This window comes from Triticum aestivum, chromosome 1A, assembly GCF_018294505.1.
Source record: "Triticum aestivum cultivar Chinese Spring chromosome 1A, IWGSC CS RefSeq v2.1, whole genome shotgun sequence".
NCBI classification, from domain to species: domain Eukaryota; kingdom Viridiplantae; phylum Streptophyta; class Magnoliopsida; order Poales; family Poaceae; genus Triticum; species Triticum aestivum.
In genome coordinates this window covers 495,914,801-495,930,831 of record NC_057794.1, presented here as the reverse complement: position 1 = coordinate 495,930,831, position 16,031 = coordinate 495,914,801, and the positions used below count along the sequence as shown (strand labels likewise).

At 49.7% G+C, this 16,031-nt stretch overlaps 1 protein-coding gene across 1 annotated transcript; it reads left to right on the top strand.

The window, feature by feature from the left end:
• The first annotated feature begins 14,568 nt into the window (after window positions 1–14,568).
• On the top strand, window positions 14,569–15,724 carry LOC123158202 (uncharacterized). Its single transcript, XM_044576303.1, has one exon. The coding sequence runs from the start codon at window positions 14,655–14,657 to the stop codon at window positions 15,348–15,350; it is 696 nt and encodes a 231-aa protein (XP_044432238.1). The 5' UTR covers window positions 14,569–14,654; the 3' UTR covers window positions 15,351–15,724.
• Window positions 15,725–16,031: the final 307 nt, after the last annotated feature.

Sequence of the window (16,031 nt, the reverse complement as noted above, 5' to 3'; positions counted from 1 at the left end):
GCCGACATCTTCTAGTTCTAGCACGGATGGAAATTGACAACTTTGGAACGTGATTTGGCAAGCTTATATGCCTCATCGTATGCGAGTCATAGCTTGGAAGGTCGTCGCCGGGACTCTAGCCACTTCTGCATGAATGCACCATCGACATCTTGCTCGACGTGCTACGTGCCGGATATGTGATAAGGAAGAGGAAGACAACTTCACGAGTTAATAGCATGTGATAACATTGTGCATCTTTGGGATACTATGGTAGAGGTTTGGCCGATACTGAAAATAGAGCTGATTATTGGCACAAATGAGGAATGGTTACCTCATCTGCTATCCCTCCATCCATATGACGTGCGAGACATGATTATTATGCTCATATGGAGAATTTGGCACCTTCGTAATGAATCGAATCATGGTAAGGATATTTCCCAGTGGAAGCATCAAAGGTTTTCTTGTGTAGATATTTAAGCTTGACATGTGTAAGGGCATATTTATCCCTAAGGTGTTTTGGTGATTGATGACAACGCGTTTGCGGACTAATCGTGTGCCTTGAGTATCCCAGACATTTCATCGCTAGGCACAAGACGGTTGGGTGCCCCTCGAAGACTGTTGAAGACGGCGTCTTTTCTACGTTTCTTTTTGGTGGATTTGAGTCGTAGGAAAGCCATACTATTAAGAGGGGGTCCACGTTGGAAAGGTTTGGGTGGAATCATCACGTACACGTCAACTTCTTGTCCCCTCCTTTTTCCCTTGGAGCTTCCTCCACTTTCTCGCCTCCCTGGTTCTGGCTGCTGAGTTGGGTCGCGGTAGTACTACTCCCAGGAAAACGGTAGTACCGTAGGCATCAGTGGTAGTACCGTGCGGTGGCGCGGTAGTACCGCAGGTGCCCACGGTAGTACCGCTCCCCTGGAGCTGCACTACCGCTACCCACCAGGCTAGTACCGCTCCTTCGCGGTAGTAGGGGCGGATGTAATTTTTTACATCCGCACCTACCACGGTAGTACCGCTTTCGCTCTGCGGTAGTACCGCGCTATGCTGTCAGGTAGTAGTACCGCCCCTCGGCAGTACTACTGTGTCGGGTTTTTGCTTCTTCCGTTTCTTTGCGGAAGTAGGCACGGATGTTTCCTCCCCCTGGCTAGGGGATTTCTGCCTTGCGGTAGTACCGCATGGAGGCGCGGTAGTACCGCGCTTGCGGAAGTACCGCCCTCAGCTCCTACGCGTCAGATCTGACCTTGTTGTCGCTGGGGTTGTGGCAGTACCGCGGGCCAGTACGGTAGTACCGCATGGCCGTGCGGTAGTACCGCTTGGTAGCAAGCGGTAGTACCGCGCGGCCCTGCGGTAGTACCGCTGGCCCGGCGCGGTAGTACCGTTGGCTGCGGGCTGGTTGGTGGGTAACGGTTGGATCTTTGTCCTACACTATATAAGCGGTCCCCTTCTTCCCCGTTGACTTATCTCTTCCAACCCTAAGCTCCATTATTGCTCTAAGCTCCATTTTCGCCCGATCTCACTCCCTAGCCAATCAAACTTGTTGATTTGTTCGGGAGTGGTTGAGAAGGCCTCGATCCACACTTCCACCAAGAGAAATTTGATTCCCCCCACTAATCCCTTGCGGATCTTGTTACTCTTGGGTGTTTGAGCATCCTAGACGATTGAGGTCACCGTGAAACCATAGTCCATTGTGGTGAAGCTTCGTGGTGTCGTTGGGAGCCTCCAATTGAGTTGTGGAGATTGCCCCAACCTTGTTTGTAAAGGTTCGGTCGCCGCCTCCAAGGGCACCAATAGTGGAATCACGGCATCTCGCATTGTGTGAGGGCGTGAGGAGAATATAGTGGCCCTAGTGGCTTCTTGAGGAGCATTGTGCCTCCACACCGCTCCGACGGAGACGTACTTCCTCTCAAAGGGAAGGAACTTCGGCAACACATCCTCGTCTCCATCGTCTCCACTCTTGGTTATCTCGTGCCTTTACTTGTGCAATCTTATTTGTTTCATATCACTTGCTTGCTTGTGTTCCTATCCTTGTTGCATCATATAGGTTGCTCACCTAGTTGCATATCTAGACAACCTACTTTGATGCAAAGTTTAAATTGTTAAAGAAAAGCCAAAAATTGTTAGTTGCCTATTCACCCCCCTCTAGTCAACCACATCGATCCTTTCAATTGGTATCAGAGCCCCGTCTCTTTATTAAGGACTTTACCGTCCGAAAAGTATGGTTGATACCATAGACGGTGTGGAGGAACACTCCGGTGCGAATCCGACCTCATCTACGGGCGATGGGGGAACCTCGGTCTCTCGTGAGGAGTTCAATGTGGCCTTGGAGACATTGAAAACCTCCATGATGACCGAGGTTGAAAGCATGTTTACTAAATTCCTTGAGGGGCTTAAACTATCCACCGCACCGTTGAAAGTGGGTGATCCCACCGACAAGGTGACGGATGCTATCTCCGATAAGGGGGAAGCTAGTAGTGAAAAGGCTCCTTCTTCTAGTGGTAAAAATGGCACCAGCATCTTTGCTCATGTGGAACCACCACTTGTTTATGGTGGACCGGTTCCTTCCACTCATTTGAATCATGCTGGTCCTCCCCCTAAGATTGTGAAAAATGAGGACTTTGATTCTTGGGCTTACCACTTTAAACGTCATTTAAATCATGTGTACACTAACCTTTGGAGAATCATTGAAGAAGGTTTCTATCCGCATGATCCAAGCAACTTCACTCCTAGAGAAGCCGCGGATAATCAATTCAATGAGAATGCTCTCTTCATCATTCAAGATTCAATTCCACCCGAAGACCTACCTCATCTTTGGCCCTTCGCCTTGGCCAAAGACGCATGGCATTGTGTTGTCTCTCTCTACCGGGGAAGCGCAAGCATTCAACGCTCCAACTATGAAGTGGTGCAAGATGAGGCCGATGAGTTTGCAATGAAAGAATATGAATAACCTCGTGAGCTTCATCAGAGAGTAACCAAACTCGCGGTCTCACTACGAGATCATGGGAGCAAGGACACGGATGACAATTGGATCAAACGCAAATTCCTCAAGGCAATGATGCCCTACCACAAGGTCATGTCCTCCGTCATTCGTCAAAGATCGGACTTCCACACTTTGACCTCAAGCGAAGTGTTGGATGAGTTTGTGGCCATGAACATTTTGGACAAGACCGCCGACAATGGGGTGCTTCGTTCTCAAAGGGCAAAGAAGCCCAACCTTGCATTGAAGGCCAAGCTCACCATTGAAGAAGAAGAAGAGGAAGAAGATGAGAGCAACCCCGAAGATACAAAGTATGCGTATCATGAACACATGGCACTCGCTTCAAGGCAATTTTGGAGCAAGAAAAACTCAAGGCCAAACTTTAGCAAAAACAACTCAAGTGGCACGAAGAGCAAGCAACGTGTAAGGACTTGCTACAATTGTGGTAACGTGAGTCATTTTGTTGCGGAGTGCCCGTATGAGAAGAGGGAAGACAATGGTGGCAAACTCATCCGAAAGGACAAGGCCAAGTCGTTCCCCAACAAGAGCAACTTCACCAAGAAGACTCCTCCCAAGGCATTGGTGGTACAAGAAGAGTACAATGAGGATGATGACGATGATGAAGGTGATGAGTCGGTTGCCATGGCCTCCGTTGCCATTGCGACGACTCCACGGATGTCTCTCTTCGACTCACCCAATGAGAGCATCACCGCCAAGTGCCTCATGGCTAAAGCCACCAACAAGGTAACCCCCAACATCAAAACTACCATCATTAATCATCCTTCTCCGACGGATAGCATTAATGAACTTGAGGGAGCTAATGTGGAGGAAAATGAGTTTGAGGCCTTTATGGGCAAACTTAAGGGAAAATCCAAGAAGCACTTTGTTGCTCTCTTGGAACAACTTGGTGAAGCCAATGACATGATCGAGGCTCACGAAGACACCATCACTAAGATGGAAGGGCATAGTCGTGACTATGCCGATGAGATTTCAGATCTTTCCAATGCTCTTGAGGAAGAGCGTGGTCTTCATTTGGCTCTTGAGGAGTCACACAACGTTGATCATGCTAAGTTAAAGAAAGATTATGATCATGTCCTCATTGTTTCTCATGTGCTAAACTCCGAGAAGGCCGAACTTGAGGTTGATCTTGCTAGACTCAAAGAGGAGTTTGATCTACTTGACAAGGCTCACAAGGTCTTGAAGGGTGCTCATGCTAGCCTCAAAGAGTCTCACGATCAACTTCAAGTAAAGCTAACCAAGGAAAAAGCCACTTTTCCTCGTATGATGTTAATTGATAATGCAAATGCTACTAACCCGTGTTGTGAGCATGTGCATCTCGTTGAGGAGAACGCTAAGCTAAAGGGGAAACTTGAGAGAGGTCTTGCGACTTGCATACAAGGCAAGAATAACCTCAACGATCTCTTGATCAACCAAAAGGGAGTTGTGGCCAAGGAAGGGGTTGGGTACGTGCCCGACTCCAAGAACAAGAAGAAGAACGACAAGATCAAACGACCTCCTCCTCTCATGCAAACCTTTGTGAAGGAGGGAGAAAGTGCCTCCGAGGAGAAGAAGAAGAACAATGTGAAGGGTGGTGTTGTCAAAAAGGGCAATGTCACTCCTCGCATCAAAGTCGGTGACTTTAATCCTTCTTATGTGTTATGTCGTGCTAGTGATGGGCATGTCTATGCCAAATTCGTTGGTTCTCCTCATGAATACATTGAATGGTCTATTTGGGTTCCAAAGACCCTTGTTACTAACATCAAAGGACCCATTACAAAATGGGTACCTAAAACCAAGCATTAATCTCTTGTAGGTGTTTGCTTCCGGTGGGGGATCATGGTTGCTCGATAGCGGAGCTACAAATCATATGACCGGAAGCAAGGACTTGGTGGTGGACGTGCACAAGATTCCATCTATGCCCACCAATGTCGAGTGGGGTGACGCCTCATCCTCTAAGGTATTGGGACTTGGCAAGGTGGTCATCTCTCATGATCTCACGATCGAGAAGGTCATGCTTGTTGAGTCCCTTGCATACAATTTACTTTCCGTTCGTCAACTTGCAATCATGGGCTTTGCCACTTTCTTTGATATCGATACCGTGGCCCTCTTGTGGAGCAAGACTCTTAAATTAGCCTTTATTGGGAATGTCGAGAACGGTCTATATGTGATTAACTTTTCGGAGCGACCCACTAAGACCACGACATGCCTAATGGCTAAAGTTGATGTGGGATGGCTTTGGCATTGCCGTCTAACCCATGTCAATATGGGATCTTTGCAAAGTCTCCTCAAGGGGGATCATGTCCGTGGACTAACAAATGTTAGTTTTGCTAAAGATCGTGCTTGCAGTGCTTGTATCGAAGGAAAGCTACATGAGAAGGCTCACCCTCCCACGACTATCATTTACTCAAAGAGGCCTTTGGAGCTCCTTCACATGGATCTCTTTGGGCCTCCATCCTTCGATAGTCTTGGGGGTAGGAAGTATTGCTTGGTGATTGTGGATGACTACTCAAGATACACTTGGGTGTATTTCTTCAAGAGGAAGAGCGAGACCCAACAAACCGTCATTGACTTTGCAAATGAAGCACAACATCAACACAATGCAAATATCTTGACAATAAGAAGTGACAACGGCACCGAGTTCAAGAACTACACCTTGGATGAGTTTCTTAGTGATGAGGGGATCAAGTATCAATATTCCGCACCTTACACCCCTCAACAAAACGGTGTCGCGGAGAGGAAGAACCGGACGTTGATGGATGCGGCAAGGACCATGATGGCGGAGTTCAAGTCTCCGTACAACTTTTGGGCCGAAGCCATCAACACCGCGTGTCATGCATCCAATCGGCTCTACCTCCGCAAGGGCTTGAACAAGACTCCATATGAGATACTCACTGGTAACAAGCCCAACCTCAAGTACTTTCGGGTGTTCGGGTGTAAGTGTTTCATTCTCAAGAAAGGTGTTCAGTTGTCTAAATTTGAGGCTAGAGCTTATGAGGGCATATTTGTTGGTTATGCTACAAACTCTCATGCTTACCGTGTCCTCAATAAATCCACGGGACTTATTGAGGAGACATGTAACGTAGAGTTTGATGAGAATAACGGCTCCCAAGTGGAGCAAAGTGGCACTTGTGATGTAGGTGATGAAATTCCTCCTCAAGCCATAAGAAGAATGGGTGTTGGCTTTATCCTACCCATTGAGGAACCCCTTGTGGCCGAAGGAGAAGGACAAAGCTCCACTCAAGTGGAGCCATCACCAACCCAAGGCCCACACGCTTCCGAAGAACAACATGAAGGCCCTCATCCTCAAGAACATGACCAAGGGCAAGATCATGCTCAAGACGGTGTTGACACATGAAGTGATGCCCAAGGTCAAGTTCTCTCCTCCGAGCAAGTTCAAGAACAAGAACAAGCTCAAGACGACGCTCAAGATGATCAAGTGACCACTCCTCGTCTCACCCCCGAGGAGGAATTGGAGCGTCGTGCTGCCAAGGTTGCTTCCAAGCTCTCCACCAAGGATCATCTCATGACGAATGTGCTTGGAAGCTTAAGAAAGAGGGTAAGCACTCGTAGACAATTATCAAACTATTGTGAGCATCACGCGTTTGTCTCTTGTGTCGAACCCCACAAGGTCTATGAGGCGCTAGAAGATCCGGATTGGCTCAATGCCATGCATGAAGAACTCAACAACTTTGAGCACAACAAAGTGTGGAGATTGGTGCCAAGACCGACGGGGAACCACAATGTCATTGGAACCAAGTGGATATTTAAGAACAAGCAAGATGCCCATGGTATTATCATTCACAACAAGGCTCGTTTGGTAGCACAAGGCTACTCCCAAGTCGAGGGTATCGACTACGGTGAAACCTTTGCTCCCATTGCTCGTCTTGAATCTATTCGCATGTTGATTGCTTATGCTTCTCATCATAACTTTAAGTTACAACAAATGGATGTGAAGAGTACTTTTCTTAATGGTCCCATTAATGAATTGGTTTATGTCAAGCAACCCCCGGGTTCGAGGATCCCTACTTTCCCGATCATGTGTATCAACTCGATAAGGCACTCTATGGCCTTAAACAAGCCCCACGTGCGTGGTATGACCACCTTACCGAGTTGTTACAAGACCGTGGTTTTAAATTTGGGCTAATCGACCCCACTCTTTTTACTAAGAAGGTCAAAGGGGAGTTGTTTGTGTGCCAATTATATGTTGATGATATCATCTTTGGTTCCCCTAACAAAGCTTTCAATGAGGAATTTGCCGCTCTCATGACCTCAAAGTTCGAGATGTCTTCCATGGGAGAGTTGAAGTTCTTTCTAGGGTTCAAAGTGAAGCAAAGAAGAGAAGGAACCTTCATCAATCAAGCCAAATATACTCAAGACATGCTCAAAAGATTCAAGCTAAGTGATGTCAAGCCGGCTTCCACTCCAATGCCCACCAAGTGCCAACTTGACATAGATCCCAATGGTAAAGCGGTGGATCAAAAGGTATATCGCTCCATGATAGGCTCCTTGCTTTACCTTTGTGCATCTAGACCGGATATCATGTTGAGTGTGGGAATTTGTGCATGGTTTCAAGCCGCACCTAAGGAAAGTCACTTTGTGGCGGTCAAACGAATCTTTTGATATTTGGCTCATACCCCAAACTTTGGCTTATGGTACCCAAGAGGAGCAAACTTCAAGCTTGTAGGGTATTCGGATTTCGATTGGGCGGGAGACAAAGTGGATAGGAAGTCCACTTCCGGAGGGTGCCAATTCCTTGGTTGCTCTTTGGTAAGTTGGTCTTCCAAAAAGCAAAGGTGTGTGTCTCTCTCGTCCACCGAAGCGGAGTATGTGGCGGCCGGTAGTTGTTGTGCACAACTCTTATGGATGAGGCAAACTTTAAAGGATTACGGTGTCATTTGTGACAAAGTGCCTCTTTGGTGTGACAATGAAAGTGCCATCAAGATCTCTCTCAACCCGGTGCAACACTTCAAGACGAAGCATATCGAGATCCGGTATCACTTCATCCGGGATCACATTAGGCGAGGAGAGATCGAGCTCAACTATGTCAACACTCATGATAACCTTGTAGATATTTTCATGAAGCCCTTGGATGAAGCAAGATTTCACGAGTTAAGGCATGAGCTAAATATCATTGATTCAAGCAATGTTGCTTGAACCCTTGCACACCCCACCATACTCAACGTGTTGTCTTGTTTAGATGTAGGCATGGACATAGGGGGAGTGTTGTTCTCTCAATGAACTCTCCCTCCCCCATTATGCATAAATTGATCAAGTCTTTCACATTAGCCATGTTTGATGGTACTTGTGCTTCAAAGACGAGTTTTGGTCATGGACCCAAGGATAATTCTTCGTGGTGCCATACCAATTGACTCAAACATAGGTGGCTACGGCCACCGCCCTCTCTTTGGAGAGGTGGTGTCTCGTGGTTGTTTCGTTTTGTCGTGTGCCTTTCTGCCTTTGTGTGTAGCGTGGTCTTGTGGTGTCGTGTTGCCTCGGAGTGTTTGTGCAAAGACCCCGTTTTTCGTGTGCTTGAAACGTGCATCTTCTTGAGCCCACGGTACTACCGCTTTGAGAGGCACGATACTACCGCTCAGGTGCGGTACTTCGGAAGTACCGCGTCGAGTGGTACTACCGCGATGGGGCACGGTACTACCGCGCCGTCGAGGGAGCGTCGGGGTCATGACTCGGGCAGGGGAGTTCCAACTCCCCATACCCATTCACGTGTCTCTCTCCCCACGTCTCTCTCTCTTGCTCAAGAACGGCGTCGTAGGTCCTCGCCGGATCCCCGTCTCCGGCCACTCTCCTTGGATTCCGACCGGTGGGATCGTTCCCCACCACTTCCTCTTGCCATGGACCAAGGTTTTTCCCCAAATCCCTCATTTTCTTGGTTGTTCTCTCGCTTCTAGGTTTTTGGGGAGATGCTTGTTGTTCTTGAGATTTTAGGCCAAATCTATGCAAGAGTAGGATGTAGGAGAGTCGTGTCATGTAGGAATCATACTTGATATGTTGTCTTGTGGTAGATTTGTCCAACCGTAGTACTGCCGTGGTTTCGCGGGCTTTTCTCAGATTTGAACTTGTTCGAATCTGACGCGGTGCGGTACTACCGTGTCTCATGTGCGGAACTACCGCTCGTGCGGTACTACCGCCCATCAGGTGCGGTACTACCACGCTAGCTGAGGCACTAAGCTCGTACTACCGCTCCTAGACCCGGTACTACCGCGTCTAAGAGCGGTACTACTATCTTAGTTCTGCAGCACTTGGCAGTACTACCGTAGGGGTCAAATCTCTCTCTAGGCAATTATCTTGTGCGCTTTCTACATGTTTCTTTTGCTTTGTTGTGGTCTTTGCATTGATCCCTCTTGTTTGTCGTGGGTGTTTTGCGTTTTGTGTCTCAGGTGGTGGCTCTCGCCGTTCCAATCCCAGTCGTGACACTGGCTCCAAGCGTCTGCGCAACCCCCAAGATGAAGCCCCAGAGGGCTCCAATGCCCCCAAGCGCAATGTCAAGACCACTGCCAGCAAGCAAAAGGAACCTGCTAAGGGCATGGACGAGATTTCAGTCTGTGAGTATGTCGAACGCCGGAGGATCAATCCCTATGTGAATCCTCGGGCTATCCTCAGAGGCACCGAGTTGTTCTGGACCAAGCAACAGGCTCTCATCTATCTGGATGTGATCAAGAGCAAGTAGAATACCTTTGTGGATGTCAAGTGGATAGACATGCATCACATGCGGAAGGACAAGTTTCGTGACTATTTTGGAGAGGCTCTGGACTTGGTGGAGCAGTTTGCTATTGAGCCGGTGATCTCCTTTCACCTTGACTATGACCCTGAGCTTATCTGTCAGTTCTTTGCCTCAGTGTACTTTCATCCCGAGGATGAGCGGAGGATGACCTGGATGACCAACGGCCGTCAGCTGTCTGCTACATGGAAAGAGTTCATGGATCTGATTCACATTCCTGATGACGGGCTTCACACCCCCGTTGGTGTTCGCCCCCACGCCAACTCTGAGTCTGCCAACAAGAACCTGCTTCAGCCTTTCCTTGTTGAGAAGGTGCTCCCCAATGGCAAGTCAACTTGGGTGTTGAACTCCTTTCTGGATATCATGCATCGCATCTTCCGCAACACTCTGTTTCCACGCATTGGCATTAAGGACAAGGTCCATGCCTATCTAGTGGACATGTTGCTCCTGTGTGTAGAGGCACGTTCATATCAGACTCAGCCACTTGATGTCCCACACATCATGTGGTGTGAGCTTTGGTGTGCGGTGTTCACTCGCAAGGTACCTATCTACGAACCGTACCTGTTTCTGCTGCTCTCCACCACTTGGGAGAAGATGTACCCTGGTGATGAGTTCCTTGCTCCAGACTGGATTCGCCATGAGTCCATCAGCCTCCGCGTCAAGCCCAACTGGGCCAACACCACTACCCGTGCTGAGGCCTCTTCTGCTAGGAGGGCTGTTGATGATGAGGAGGCTGCTGCTGAGAATATTGCTGAGGACCGTGCTGCTAGGTCCACCACACCTTCCTCTGAGCCGTCGTGGGCCAAGAAGTTAAAGGACAAGATGAAGACTCTCTTTTGCATGCAGGCAAAGGGACAATACAGGGCTCACGTGGCAGACAAGGAGAGTCGCCGCCGTGACAAGAAGGTTATGAGGCTCTTTGGAGAGGATGTGTCTGGCGGGTCTGAGGACGTCATCACACCTGAGGCTGCCTGGATGTCAAAGCAGGGATACAAGTGGACCAGTTCAGAGGAGAACATCGAGGAGACCATCCCCGCCGCTGAGTCTGACGAGGAGCACAAGGAGCAGTGGGACGACTTCTCTGCCTGAGCCACCCCGTGTTTGTAGGTGTCCTCTCTGCCTTTTTGGCGTCTCGATGCCAAAGGGGGAGAGAGTGTAGGGATTTGCGTTGTGTCGTGCTTGGTGTATTTGTTTGCTTTGTCATTTGGACCTCATTTGCCTCGTTTTCTTTTGTTTTGTTTGTGCCTTCGAGACCTATCCTACATATGGTGTAAGACATATGCACTCTATCTATCTTAGTTAACTTATGTTTGTGCTATCTTGTCTAGTGATAGATATGTCTTGTCTCTATAATATAGGGGGAGCTTTGATCCTAGTATGTGTGCCGTGCAGTCCAAAGCACTCATCTAGGTGGCACACATCTAGGGGGAGCCCGTCTATATTCTAGAGAGGAGGGGTTTGCGGTTACTTAATATTATTTCCCTTGTGCAAATCCCGTATTGTCATCAATCCACCAAAAAGGGGGAGATTGTAAGGGCATATTTATCCCTATGGTGTTTTGGTGATTGATGACAATGCATTTGCGGACTAATCGTGTGCCTTGAGTATCCCAGACATTTCATCGCTAGGCACAAGATGGTTGGGTGCCCCTCGAAGACTGTTGAAGACGGCGTCTTTTCTACGTTTCTTTTTGGTGGATTTGAGTCGTAGGAAAGTCGTACTATTAAGAGGGGGTCCATGTTGGAAAGGTTTGGATGGAATCATCACGTACACGTCACCTTCTTGTCCCCTCCTTTTTCCCTTGGAGCTTCCTCCGCTTTCTCGCCTCCCTGGTTCTGGCTGCTGAGTTGGGTCGCGGTAGTACTGCTCCCAGGAAAGCGGTAGTACCGTAGGCATCAGCGGTAGTATCGTGCGGTGGCGCGGTAGTACCGCAGGTGCCCACGGTAGTACCGCTCCCCTGGAGCTGCACTACCGCCGCCCACCGGGCTAGTACCGCTCCTTCGCGGTAGTAGGGGCGGATGTAATTTTTTACATCCACACCTACCGCGGTAGTACCACGCTATGCTGTCAGGCAGTAGTACCGCCCCTCGGCAGTACTACTGTGTCGGGTTTTTGCTTCTTCCGTTTCTTTGCGGAAGTAGGCACGGATGTTTCCTCCCCCTAGCTAGGGGATTTTTGCCTTGCGGTAGTATCGCATGGAGGCGCGGTAGTACCGCGCTTGCGGAAGTACCGCCCTCAGCTCCTGCGCGTCAGATCTGACCTTGCTGTCGCTGGGGTTGCGGCAGTACCGCGGGCCAGTACGGTAGTACTGCATGGCCGTGCGGTAGTACCGCTTGGTAGCAAGCGGTAGTACCGCGCGGCCCTGTGGTAGTACCGCTGGCCTGACGCGGTAGTACCGCTGGCCGCGGGTTGGTTGGTGGGTAACGGTTGGATCTTTGTCCTACACTATATAAGGGGTCCCCTTCTTCCCCGTTGACTTATTTCTTCCAACCCTAAGCTCCATTATTGCTCTAAGCTTCATTTTCGCCCGATCTCACTCCCTAGCCAATCAAACTTGTTGATTTGTTCGGGAGTGGTTGAGAAGGCCTCGATCCACACTTCCACCAAGAGAAATTTGATTCCCCCCACTAATCCCTTGCAGATCTTGTTACTGTTGGGTGTTTGAGCATCCTAGACGGTTGAGGTCACCGCGAAACCATAGTCCATTGTGGTGAAGCTTCGTGGTGTCGTTGGGAGCCTCCAATTGAGTTGTGGAGATTGCCCCAACCTTGTTTGTAAAGGTTCGGTCGCCGCCTCCAAGGGCACCAATAGTGGAATCACGGCATCTCGTATTGTGTGAGGGCGTGAGGAGAATACGGTGGCCCTAGTGGCTTCTTGGGGAGCATTGTGCCTCCACACCGCTCCAACGGAGACGTACTTCCTCTCAAAGGGAAGGAACTTCAGCAACACATTCTCGTCTCCACCGTCTCCACTCTTGGTTACCTCGTGTCTTTACTTGTGCAAGCTTATTTGTTTCATATCACTTGCTTGCTTGTGTTCCTATCCTTGTTGCATCATATAGGTTGCTCACCTAGTTGCATATCTAGATAACCTACTTTGATGCAAAGTTTAAATTGTTAAAAAAAGCCAAAAATTGTTAGTTGCCTATTCACCCCCTCTAGTCAACCATATCGATCCTTTCAACATGTAATGTCAACTTCTCACTAAATAATAAATTATCGAAGGAAGAATTCGGTGGATGTTCCTGTCCAGTTTCAGGTGAAGGATAAGCTGTTGGATCTTCCTTGGGAGCCACCACCAGCAAATTGGCTCGCCTTGTCGATGAGGGATCTTTCTCCCCAGAGGAAGGTTCAGTTGGTGCTGGAATGATACTGAGAGACCATAGGGAAGTTGTTATTTTCACAACTTGTCATCTATTGTTCTTCTACAACAATGCTCTTAAAGCGGAGATTTAGGTGCTCATGATAGGTATGTCACTTGCCCTTCAATGGTCTTCGTTACCGATCATAGTGCAATCAGATTCTATGTGTGCCACCTGTGCTATGAAGGATGCTTCGCTAGACAAATCGCCTTTCGGTCAACCGGTTAAGGAAATCAAGCATTTTATGCTAGAGAGGGAGTTTAAACATGTTTTTTAGGGAACTATGGCGGTCAAAGCCAACCTGAAAATTTTATTAATTTTGCGTTTTGACAGAGAGTATATACAAAGAACGCGAAGAGGGAGGAGAAAAAAAAAGACTGATACTCTATGCTACATCTAGCCGGGACAACATGATTCCCCAATCAAATAGAATTTGCTTTATATCTGCGTTTACACATCTACCGGACCAAAGAAAAATGTCTTGAGCCGCACGTCGAAGGACAAGTCCTCGGGGTTCATCCTCGTTTCTGAAGACTTTAGCATTTCTTCTTTTCCATAGACTCCAAAGAATAGCCATAATTACCGTGTTGCGAATCTTGTAAGGAGGCTGGAGCCCCGACAAGTCTTTGATGGAGGAGCATTCTGCAGGGTTGATGTTAAGAGAGTCGACCGTCGACCAGACGTCAGCAACAATAGAGCAGTGGAGAAGTATGTGGGACGCTGATTCAATGGACGTGCAGAATGGGCATGAGTCGGAGTCTGTCTAGTTCCGCAAATCGACGCTCGTTGTTGTACAGTCTCCCACGATGCGCAAGTCAGATAAACAACCTGCAGCGGTTAGTCGCATAGTTCTTTCCCCAAATAAAATCTGTGAACAAATCCTCCGGCCTAGAGAAGAAAGCAGCCTCATATGCATAAGCAATGGATAGGGGCTTATCGTTGACCCTACATAATGTACCATCAGGTATGTGCGGTATTAAGTCAACAGTGGCTAACAGGTCACGCGGGTATTGTAGTTCGGAGGAAGCAACGTTGGACAGACACGGCTGTAACGAGAGACAGAGGTCCACAGCTGAGAGCACGAACGCAACAGAGGCATTCGGTTTGGCGGTGTGGGAGTTTAAACATGTTAAGATAGCTAGATCACAAATCAGGGTTCCACATTGTCACTCTAACTATATATGCTCGTACGACACGTAGGATCGCTTGTTGGTTGCAGCGTGACCCTCCTTTCATTCATCACCTTGTGAGCGGAATGTAACCCTATTGATATGGAATAAAACTCCCCTTTACTAAAAAAAATCAAAAAAAATCGAACTGACCCGTCGTGCGTTTGTATACATAATACACACAAGCACTGATTGGCACGTGCCAGCGTGTCATTCCCCGCAAGTGGGCAGGAAAAAGGTGTGCGAGTAGTTTGGATCGCAAGTGACCACCGAGCAAGAGGAGCGACCCTCCTCCCGCATATAAAACGCGCCATCGGATCTCTCCACTTCTCGGATCGTTCGCGCTCCACACTCTCCCACGCAGCGACCAACACCCTCCCCCATTCCATTCCCTCCGTCCACCGCACCACCTACCCAGAGATCATACCATCCACCATGAGAGGGCGAGAGACGCCCAAGGCTCGCAGCGGCGCGGCGACCCCGAGCTGCCCGCAGAGCCCGCTCCGCATCACGCACGACGGCGAGTTCTACGCGCGCCTGCTCACCAGGGAGAGCTCCCTCGCCAACCCCTCCTTCCGCTACTACGGCGCCGGCCCCGCCGCCGTGCCCTTCGGCTGGGAGTCCCAGCCGGGCACGCCCAAGGACGCCACCTCCTGCTGCAGGGCGCTCCCCGCCGCCGTCCCGGCCATCACCCCCCCGCCGTCCTACCATGCGCGGGCCGTCTCGGCGTCGTCGTACGGCGACAGCGGCAGGCTGCAGGGCCGCAGGAGCAAGGGCGCCCCCGCTGGCGACAGGAGCTGCAAGTGCTGCTGCGGCGGCTACAGGAGGCTCAAGTGGATCAAGATCGGCTTCATCGCCGCCGTGTTCCGCCGGATCGCGCTCGGCAGGTCCCGGGTGTCCTCGTCGCCGTCCTCGTCCGCGGCGTCGGTGCAGTCGTCCTCGTCGTCCACCCGCTGGCTCTTCTCCGGCGGCTCGAGCAGCTGCCTGGACGAGGCCGGTGCCCACCACTACCAGTACTACGAGGCGCCGGCGATGGCGGGGATGCTCTGCCTCGGGGTCCGGCCGAGCCCGTGGATGGTGAAGTTCTGCGGCGGCCGGCGGGAGCCCGTCTGGGTGCAGGGCTGGCCGTAGGCCGGGCAGGCCCCATCGCCGTCCGGTCGCCGTCATGCACGTCGTTCCGTTCCACTTCCAGTCCATGCAGCGGGCTGGGCCACCATAATTAAAGTTGTCTATCGACACGACTTGAGGTTGATCGATCGTTCCATTGGTTCCTGCCTCGATCCGGTGTATGTTCCTGCGTCTGATAGCTCTAGGGATCCAGCATAAGTGCATGGTTCGTTTTGGTCGTTTAGCGTTGGCGTGTCGCTGTGGCCGCTGCCGGCCGGAGGACACACGACACGAGCATGTCGCCATTTCACCTTTGGAACGTTTGTTGCTGTTGTCTAGTGGTCTATGGAGAAATAGAATGCTTGTTGTCGATCGCGACTAGATCCGACAGTTTCACGTGTCTCGAGACTCGGAGCCTCACCGTCTGGAACTAATCCCACGTTACGTCTTGATCTCCGCTTGCATTTTATAATTGTTTGGGGGCGCATGATTATTGAGGACGTTGCCATGTTTGAGAGTTGCCTGAAATTTTTGTCGGTGCGAGGGTGCTAACATCGACGGTGGACTAATTTTACACTGCTCTCAGAGATTGATTCTTTCTCGTTCATCAGCTGCGTAGTGGACCAATACTGTAACTTCTCCAAATGTTTGAAATACACACTATTTGTTGTACTTTCTCATCATACTCTATTTGGAGCTACACAC

Bases quoted from the DNA above. Each gene is read 5' to 3' on its own strand.
- LOC123158202 (XM_044576303.1), top strand. From the start codon at position 14,655: ATGAGAGGGCGAGAGACGCCCAAGGCTCGCAGCGGCGCGGCGACCCCG.